The sequence below is a fragment of the Colletes gigas genome, unplaced genomic scaffold, assembly GCF_013123115.1.
Source record: "Colletes gigas isolate AHSC1104 unplaced genomic scaffold, ASM1312311v1 Colletes_gigas_Sc00009, whole genome shotgun sequence".
In the NCBI taxonomy this organism is placed as follows: Eukaryota; Metazoa; Arthropoda; class Insecta; order Hymenoptera; family Colletidae; genus Colletes; species Colletes gigas.
The window spans coordinates 7,458-16,941 of record NW_025106638.1 but is presented as its reverse complement, the minus strand read 5'-3'; the positions used below and the strand labels follow the sequence as shown (position 1 = coordinate 16,941).

General features: G+C 30.8%; 2 protein-coding genes across 2 annotated transcripts; both read left to right on the top strand.

The window, feature by feature from the left end:
• Positions 1 to 1,242: 1,242 nt before the first annotated feature.
• Positions 1,243 to 3,575, top strand: LOC122397246 (trafficking protein particle complex subunit 2-like protein). Its single transcript, XM_043396287.1, has 7 exons — positions 1,243 to 1,388; positions 1,568 to 1,691; positions 2,219 to 2,262; positions 2,415 to 2,587; positions 2,856 to 2,943; positions 3,031 to 3,110; positions 3,198 to 3,575. The coding sequence occupies exons 1-7, from the start codon at positions 1,350 to 1,352 to the stop codon at positions 3,238 to 3,240; spliced, it is 591 nt and encodes a 196-aa protein (XP_043252222.1). The 5' UTR covers positions 1,243 to 1,349; the 3' UTR covers positions 3,241 to 3,575.
• Positions 3,576 to 5,269: 1,694 nt separating this feature from the next.
• LOC122397192 (MAPK regulated corepressor interacting protein 2-like) lies at positions 5,270 to 6,834 on the top strand. Its single transcript, XM_043396174.1, has 4 exons — positions 5,270 to 5,476; positions 6,222 to 6,334; positions 6,427 to 6,552; positions 6,624 to 6,834. The coding sequence occupies exons 1-4, from the start codon at positions 5,382 to 5,384 to the stop codon at positions 6,698 to 6,700; spliced, it is 411 nt and encodes a 136-aa protein (XP_043252109.1). The 5' UTR covers positions 5,270 to 5,381; the 3' UTR covers positions 6,701 to 6,834.
• Positions 6,835 to 9,484: the final 2,650 nt, after the last annotated feature.

Here is a 9,484-nt window from a genome sequence, read left to right as displayed (position 1 = left end):
GATCGGGTGCAATGTTTTTCAATTCTACTGTGGCGTAGATACGTTTCCATGAAAACATAATTATTAGTCACTCGGTAAATATGCGTCTGTTACAATGCTCAACACCATACCTTATTGTTGTTAATTTATCTGTTACCTTTTAAAACGAACATTTTTATAATAATTAACATTTGATATTTTCTTTTACAATTACGTTCAAAATTAAAATTTCAAAGACAAACATTAATGTTCGAATAAGAAAGAATCGATATAATTTTAAATGATACAAATATTATAACAATTTTTTGTTCGATCAAAAAGAAGAAATAACGTAGACGTGCCTTGATATATTCCACTTAATAAAATTAAATATTATAGTTAAAGAACGGGATTCGTAATTTTCTGTAATGCCAATAGGATCTATTGTTCTTATAATCAAATTTAAGTTAAATTTTTATCATTTCACAACATACGCCTGACAACAGGCGTACTGCGCAACTTTGTTAAAGTAGCCAAATCTGAAAATACGTTCTAGTTTTATAAAACATTTACATATTTTTGTTGTTGTTTATTTCATTAAGTACAAGGTACAAGCGAGAATCTGTAACCAGAAGATGACATGCCTTATTCAATTTTATAAATATAATCTTTTCAAGTAAGATGTCTAAGGAAAGATTATTTAAATATATGTATAAATTCATACATTTCGATTTATTTGTACAAAGTTAACATCGCTGAGAAACAAGATAAATGACGACAATTCAATTAAGAAATGAAAGTGAAATGTTTTCTTTTATCGTATGAATAGTATCAGATTGCACGCAACTTCAAATCTACATCGATGATCTTCAAATATTGAGGCGCTATAGACAGATCAATGTTATAAAGAAATAATTCAACACTACGTAATTCTTATCGTACGGATATCGTCCTGTGATAACATAACAAATTGGCACAACAGTACAACGGTTACTTCTCAAGTTCAAATGCTGTGATATGGTTTATAATAAAAAGATAGTTGGCAATATTTTCTTCGAACAAAGAAACATTTTCTCGTAGTGGAATAACGATTCGTTGTACGATTGGCTGATAGCATGGGTTGTGTTCGGTGCGATACGCAAATGCATTGGTGATTGGTGCTGAATTGGCGGATTCTTTCATGCATATATTTTGTTTAGAGTTTATACGATAAAATGATGATACGATTCCAGCTTTTGCATATATACATATATAAATACATGCATACATAGGAAAGTAATTTTATGTTGGTAACAAAATATATTGTATCTAGTAAACAATTCCATATTCGTTCAATATTGGCGTATATTATTTAATTAGATATTGATAAATACCAAACATTACTCTGATCAATGTCTCAACGCTCTAAAGTCATTAATTTGTACAAGACGGTAATGAATTATTTGCAATTTTATTTTAGTTTATTGGTGTTATTTATTCTGGTATTACGTGCATACCGTTTTAAAATGATACACTGATCATCTTATTCTTCAAAAGAAAATAATCATTTATTTGTTTCATTATTGTAGATATAAATTTTATACTTTGTATTATTGTTTGATGCTTCTAGCTCTTGTACATGGGTCGAGACTATCCAAGAGGTTATGATTTTTTCAGAAGAAATTTAAAGAATGCTTTTGGAAAGAATAAGGAAGAACGTGATCCTGAAAAGATTGACAAAATGTTAGCACACGGTAATTTTATTATTAAAGAACTGGAAGCATTGTATATGCTACGCAAGTACAGAACATTAAAGAAAAGATACTGCGACAAGACCTAAACCTAAAATAAACTATGTTTGATATGTACTTCTACATGTAGGTGAACAATTGATCTTCTGTTTATTGCTCAAAAGGAAAGCTCTTTCTATCAACATAAAAATGTTCGTTGTTAGGAGATTAAGTAGGTTTCTTATATTCTGTATATAAACACAAAAACCGATGTTTTTATCAAATATTTGTAAATCTATATTTTATGCAGAATAATACACATGAATACTTTTTGTACATAAATTATTCTTGTAAATAAAAATATAATTTTATACTAAAACTCAATATTAGACTTGTTTGGTTACCTTGTCGAAATGATTGTCAAAAGTGACATTAGAACCTTTATGGATGAAGTTCAAAGTGTATTTATATAATTGATATCTTTAAAAAAATTGAAATTTTTAATTAATCTAGTAAAAATTGTTATGGATTTTAATATCGCAGAAGTATAGAATCCATAAATATGGCAGTTTGCGTTGCTGTAATCGGTAAAGACGTAAGTATACATTTTCTACTGCTTTGAGGTTAAGGTACTAGTAAAATTTTAATAAATAACCAAAAACTCAGAATCGATAATTACAATAAATCATAAAATATAAATAGAAATTTTGTTTTTGCTTATTTAACAAATGAAACATTTTTATACAGAACTCCCCGAAGTATATTAGATGTGCAGATGAATCATTGGCATTGCAATTTCATTGCAAAGTTCACACATCAATAGATATTATTGAAGAGAAGTTGAATGTTGGAAATAAAACAGTAATTGATATACGGGATTTGTATTTAGGATTATTATATGCTACAGAGGAATACAAAGTGTATGCATAATATATATTATATATATGACAAGTATTTATATAAACAGAATTATGTGTCAAATCAAACGTATAATAATCTTAGGTAAAAATTAATAGTTCCTTTTTTATTGTATAATAAAAAATCTCATTTACATATGTTTCTTGAATTTATTTTTGCTTGTAAAGATCAATTAGAAATAAACAGCTATTTTTTCCTAGGATTATATACTTAGAATCACCTATATTTTAATACCAATGAACTGATAAATAATTTGTTTTTCTATTTTAGATACGGCTATGCTACAAATACAAAAATTAAATTCATTATTGTATTGCAATCGTCAAATATGTCATTGCGAGATAATGATGTAAAAATGGTAATGCTTTTAAAAATGTTCTGTTTCTGTTCCTTATGTGATAAATATATAATTTACCAATATGAATAAATAGGGTTTATTTTGCAGATTTTCAAGAAATTACATGCTGCATATTCTAATGCTGTGTGTAATCCATTTTACATTCCAGGCGATGAAATTAATTCCAAGTAAGTTCATATCCATTAACTGTTAAAATTATTTTAAGGAATATCAAGAACTACAACACAATAAAATTTATATACGTACATTTTCAGATCTTTTGATTTATCTGTAATGGAAATGATGGGTATTATATAGTTTCCTTACTAATAGTTGTATAATGTAAAAAGCATTGACTATTGCGTAATTATCAAAGTTAAACTCTGCTGAGCATGATCAATGCTTACATGGTTTCCATATTAAATTATGTAATAATCGTTATAAGGCTATTTATTTTTCATTCCTATGTAGATTTTATGTTATCGAATTTTCATATTACTTTCAAAGAAATTGCAATAGTCTACTTTAAGAGATATTGTCTTAAGGAACCCTGTTGACATGATTTATACATATGTATATTATACTATATTGTATAATATGTCCATAACCCTGATCCCAAATATATTGGTTTTGATTTCCTGATATTAATGTACCACCAAAATAGTTTATGAGACTTTTTTTTAATGTTGCAATGAATAAAATAAATACATCATAAATATTAACGAAATAAAGCTGCAATTTACAATATCGAAATCGACAATAGTGACGACGAACTTCCTTAGCGTCTAACGGAGTGTTGGTGATAACAGGCATATACCAGAGATGCCAGATTCAGCACCGGGTGCATTACTCACACATGCCAGATCACGCGTACGTGAGCTCGTAGAGTTTCGGAAAGTCGACAAAGACAGACTGACGCATGCTTTCTTTTTCGATTCTCCGAAACTGCCCGAAGTGATTTCGGACCGCTTCGTGGGAGTCGAGAGAGAAAGACTTCACATTTGCCTTCTCGCTCTTAACAACTGAAGTCGGATTTCCCGTCAACGGCATACGATTTGAAATTTCGAGCCGAGATTCTCGACTGCCCAGGCTTTTTTACTTTCCGACCTACATATGTAGGCGCACATAAGTAAAGTACCCATAGTGAAAAAAAAATTTTGTAAAATTTATTTTACGGAAATACACGTTGAATTTTGATGCATTCTTCAATATATGAGTGTTATATAGACTGTTTAATGTTTCTACACTAAGCAGAATTTCATAAAAATTGAAACAAATAAAATAAAGCCAACCGTTGAGCGGAATATATCTTAAAAAATCAACGATATTTTTAATTGCGTCGATGGTGCAGCGTTAGAGTGCCCCACTGTGGAACCGCTGGAATTTTTTTACCGTAGGTTCGAGTCTCCCTTCTGGACTTAGTATTTTTGTTTCTTCATTATTTTTTTTTTCAAATTTTAACTATATAACAATGCTCTATATTTATTTATAAATGTTCTGAAAGCATTTTACAAATATTTTAACCTGAAATATGTATAAATTTAATTTCTGAGCGTTTTTTGCGTCTTTATTTTTTTTGTGAACAACGATTATTGTTTAACATCTCTTATACTGAATTTAATGTGAAATGTTAGTTTTCAAATCTCTTACCTTTGATCGATCGTTTCATGCTTATCTTTGAATGAAGTATCATTGCTCGATGGAAACCACGAGGAAAAATGATTAATTGTTCTACCTGCGCTACGAAGGAAATAAAGGTTCGTTGGGTGATGGCCCAAACCGTTCAGGCTAATGAATGATTGTCGCGTTCGGGTTCCATAATGTATTTATGATACGTCAATGACTATTAAGCATGGAGGAGCAAAGCACTGAAAACATGTACTGAGGATTAGTTATCCACAATAACATTTTAATATCTTCATCTGTTTTTTAAAAGTAGCGTATATCTCGTCTGTGCTAGTAACATTATTAAGAACTTTGTGGTTGCTCCACCTTGCGTCGGAATTCTTCAAAGTATTGTTTCGAATACCCACAGAACTGTCGCCACTATTTTTCTGCATTACCGTACGAGGCATGGTCAAGTCATTATTGTTGACAGTTCTTCTTGACGAAAACCTCCTGCAGCTGTTGTCAGAAACAAACGCTTCGTCTTGTCATAGCATTGCGGCTTTTATTTTCCCTAATATACTTGTACGGTTGTTAATAAAAAGTTGGTAAAAATTCAATCGCAAAGCTGCAGTCTTAACAGTGTGTCGTTGCTGAAGTAGTTCAACGAAGCTCGGAGAAAATGAGGTATTTATTGCGAAAGTTACTTTCTACGTTCCCGCGTCTCTACGTTTGGTCGTCCCGTTCTAATCATCGTGTGCGAAATTGTTTTCCATCTACGTAGTCTCATGCTTATTTCTGGCACATCGCCAATCGTTCTGTTGCCGTGAGAATTACAGAAGCAACAGTATTCAATGGGTAGAGGAAGGAACAGGCGGGAACTAGAAAGCAGCGCATTAACTATCATACAAGAACCGCCATCTTTTCCATCGACGTTTTCTCTTCGAAAGTAGGCTTCCTAATATTAATTGATTTGTGTATTTCTAGACACCTGATGCATTTTACAATTTAATCAAATGTTCTACATATTTAGTATTAATTTTTCAACAGTTTAGTTTTTTGTGGTTGTCGAATAAAAATGTTCTGGGAAAGTTATATGAATCGTGTATTCTGTGTATAATATACTTACGTGGCTTTTGATAAAACGGATAGACACCTTTGAGTAGTAAGATTTAATTGATTGATATTAATTGGTTAAGTATATGGAACTACTTTCTATTTATAACCTTGTTTCAACATACAAACAATTTTTATATTGTTATGTACATCGAATATTAAACATAATATCAGTGTGTGAAAAGAAAGGTTATGACTTAGGTGGCGATTCAATAAAATGGCGACCATTCTCTTCTACTATACAGACTTTAAACGTCATGTTAACATATGTATGTCAATATATTACAATAAATATATTTTTTTTAAATCTTACGTTCGAATTTTTTTCGTATGTTTTAATCTTTTCTAATAGATATTTTGTTAATTGTGTTAAATGTTAATGTACTCGTTGAGGAATTTCCTGTAATTATGTTTATTCTGATAAGATCGTTAAATCTTAAAATAGACCTAATAGACTATATTAAGCTAACTAAGTTGAATGCTATCGCTTTTAACACGGTGATTATATATCGCGGTGTGATCCTGTATAGTTTAAATTAATCAATTTTAATGACATATTTTATATGTTTCGTTTATAGTGGTAGATCACAAATGACGACGATGAATGGAAAGAGACCATCCTCAATTCCATCACGACATCAACCCGAAACTTTAACTCAACATTTTGACCTAATTAAGTATATCTATGACTGTGAGTATAGGTTACTAATTCTTCGTTGCTATATGTATAAAATTAAATGTTTTCATATAGAACATCTTTGTATTGAAATATTGTTGTTGCAGCATGGAATACAGTATCTAGAGAGTTGGATATGTGTCACAACCAACCACACAGCAATTCTTCAAATTATAGGAATGGGGCATCTGTCACATATTATCAAGAACGAGAACCGAATCCACAGTTGAAAGGTAAGTTGCTGTTATATAGTTTCTTATTTTTAGAATATGTGTTAGATTAAACATTTCTGCTGTATTTACAGATTTCGAGCCGTTTAATCTTGAAACTTGGTGGGGACAACGAGTCGTTCAAAGTATTACTAGGAATACAAACTCCTAGTGCCAGGCCCGACATGTTGACTACAATCGAACATTCTCAAACAGACATAAGAAACAGAAAAGATAAATTCAGAAGAAAATTTTTTCCTTTTCTAGAAACAATTTATTGTATACTCAAAAGTAAGTGACAAGAGAAGAATAGTATAGATATAAATAAGTCTCTAGCAATCAGTTTTGAATCTTTTTGATAACAAAGGTAGGATATTAGTAAAGAAACAAAGAAGGTGAGAAAAAGAGAACGGGAAAGAGCAGGGTTACGAAAGCATATGTATTAGTATGTAATGACATTCCTCCAACCTTTTATCGTATTTTAACGTAATATCGCCTTTTCCTGGACCTCTTTAAATATCGTGTTTTTTAAAGGTATTTTACACAAAGATTGAATCTAAGCCTTTGCCTGTTTCTAATATTGTCTTTCTAAGATTTGAGAATCAACATATAATTAATTAAGATACATAGTGCATGCTGAAACTATTTATTTTATTTGCCAAAAGAAGTAAATGTAATTGTAAGAGAGTTTATTACAAAGCAAGTTTTCTTTGTTACTTAAAGAGAAATTTAGATTAATTATTCGTCTTTTTATCTCTTTGTAATTAAAACTTGGATACAGAACGTTGAATCGAGAGTACAAGAATTATACGTTAATTCCAAATATCTCGATCAAATGAACTATACGAAAGATGAACTGAAGGATTTACCATTTAAAGTTTACACATATATGTATTTTTCCACGCATTGCATTTCACATTTTTAATAAATTTTCCACTTACACGTCTGTAATAAGATCGCACCTCAATCGAACAAGATAAGTGTGTTTTGAGATTGTTTAAAAGAAAGTTTACCGATGTATGCGAACTTAGTAGTCTGCGCCTCTATATTTGACAAAAACAAATAATGTTCAATTCTTACTCAGAATAGTGTGATAATTATTGAAATTTTACATACAATTAAATATACGACAATGTACACTTAATACATATATATATACATATATGTATGTATATGTACGTAAATAATGTACATCTTTGCGTGTATAGCTATCCTATAAGATTCATCTGATAACATTTTTATCAACAAACATAACAACTAATGTCTTTTTAAATACGTGGTCATCTGTATCAATTGCTCCTAGTGGTATTTTTTTATGTACAATTAAATAGCAAAAGTATTATTACAGTTATAATGCCAAACCTAGTTCGATACCATTACGTGTTACAAATATCATTATAATGTTATATATTCATGCACTTCAAAGAACTGTAGACGCCACTATGCAGTTATTGACTCAATGCCCTTATACATTCGAAAAATTCACCATTTTCAAGGTAGTGTGAATTATTACTTACCATGGTTCGAGCTTGATCTAATGCGTTGCATTTTAGAGTCTTGACGGTTCCTTCCAAATTAGTTAGACTTCTCTCTATCGCACGTTTTTCGCTATTAAGCATCTGTTTGATTAAAACAATCAGTCTACATTTTGTACCAACCAATCTGGAGAAATTGATGTACATTTTTCAGTGGTACTGTATGAAATACAAGTATATAAAAAATTGTCTGTCACAGCCAATATTTTTGTAATTAATAGTTGCGAGGCTTCCCAATGTCCGTTGTGTTTAAAATGTTATTACCTATACTGCCAGAGGAACGTTGAAATAAATATTCGATATTCAACACGGTCGATACTGGGGAATTTCGATTAACAATAGAGATCGAACCTTCTTTTTTCCGCTAGCAATCAGACGATAAAAACGTTTCGTAATTATTTACTTTGGATTGTTTTTTTTTTTTTCACAATGGTTTTTCTATTCCTATTTTATTTCTCTATTTTTTACGCGTTGTCGATTTTTTGGTTACGTAGAAAAAACTAAAAATCTAGAAATTTGTTTACTCACCCTAACACCAACGTTCAAGCGAGAAATTGAATTCAATCCTGTAAACATCGTTTGTGTAAAGCTATTGGAAGTTTTCATTTTCATAGTTTGTGTACCACATGGTACGCCGGTTTGTTTTACGTTCACGCATGCGTATATGTTTTTAAAAAATATCACGATTCCGTCCAACGGTGCTCTTTCGTATTCGGTTTCTTTATCCACAAATTCCATTTTAACTATTGACTCGTTATTTAATAAAACCGGATATTTGAGTTTTATTTCCCGATCAATCGACAATTTCAAGATGTATTCTTCGTAGAGTAAACCGTTCAAATGAGATTCAATACACATGACTCTCTCTCGATTATCGATTATCTTGCTCCTGTTATCGAATTCCTCGCTTCGATTATTCTTTTCGCGTGCAACAGTTCCGCTCGTTTGATCATTATGTTTTTCGCGTCTTTCGGTGATATTTTCAAAATTTTCCGGCGTTATCGAGCCCGTCGAGTTATCAGCAGCTACAGAACAGTTTTCGCTAAATGTTAACTTTTCCGGTAAGTCACCATTTAAAGTCCTTAGAGTCATTTCTGTTTCGTGAGAAGCGAAACTATTTCGTTCGTTTTCCCTCTCAGGAATTTCATTGCGCAGACGTAACAGAACCTGAAACTTTTTGTCGAATTTTACAAGGTAATCTATATTACATGAAATAAGAATAGTGCGCAAAATCGAAATTAATAAAAGTGCTTACAAGGAACATTATACAATTATTACACTCGAATAAATAAAAATAAAAGAAAATGTTGAATAGAAAGGTTTTATAGTTTCACACAAGAAATAACGTGAAGTAAGCGTTTGTGAAATCACAGATGGCACCACTAAAAATTACTTTTAAATAAATTCTTTTGTGTAACATA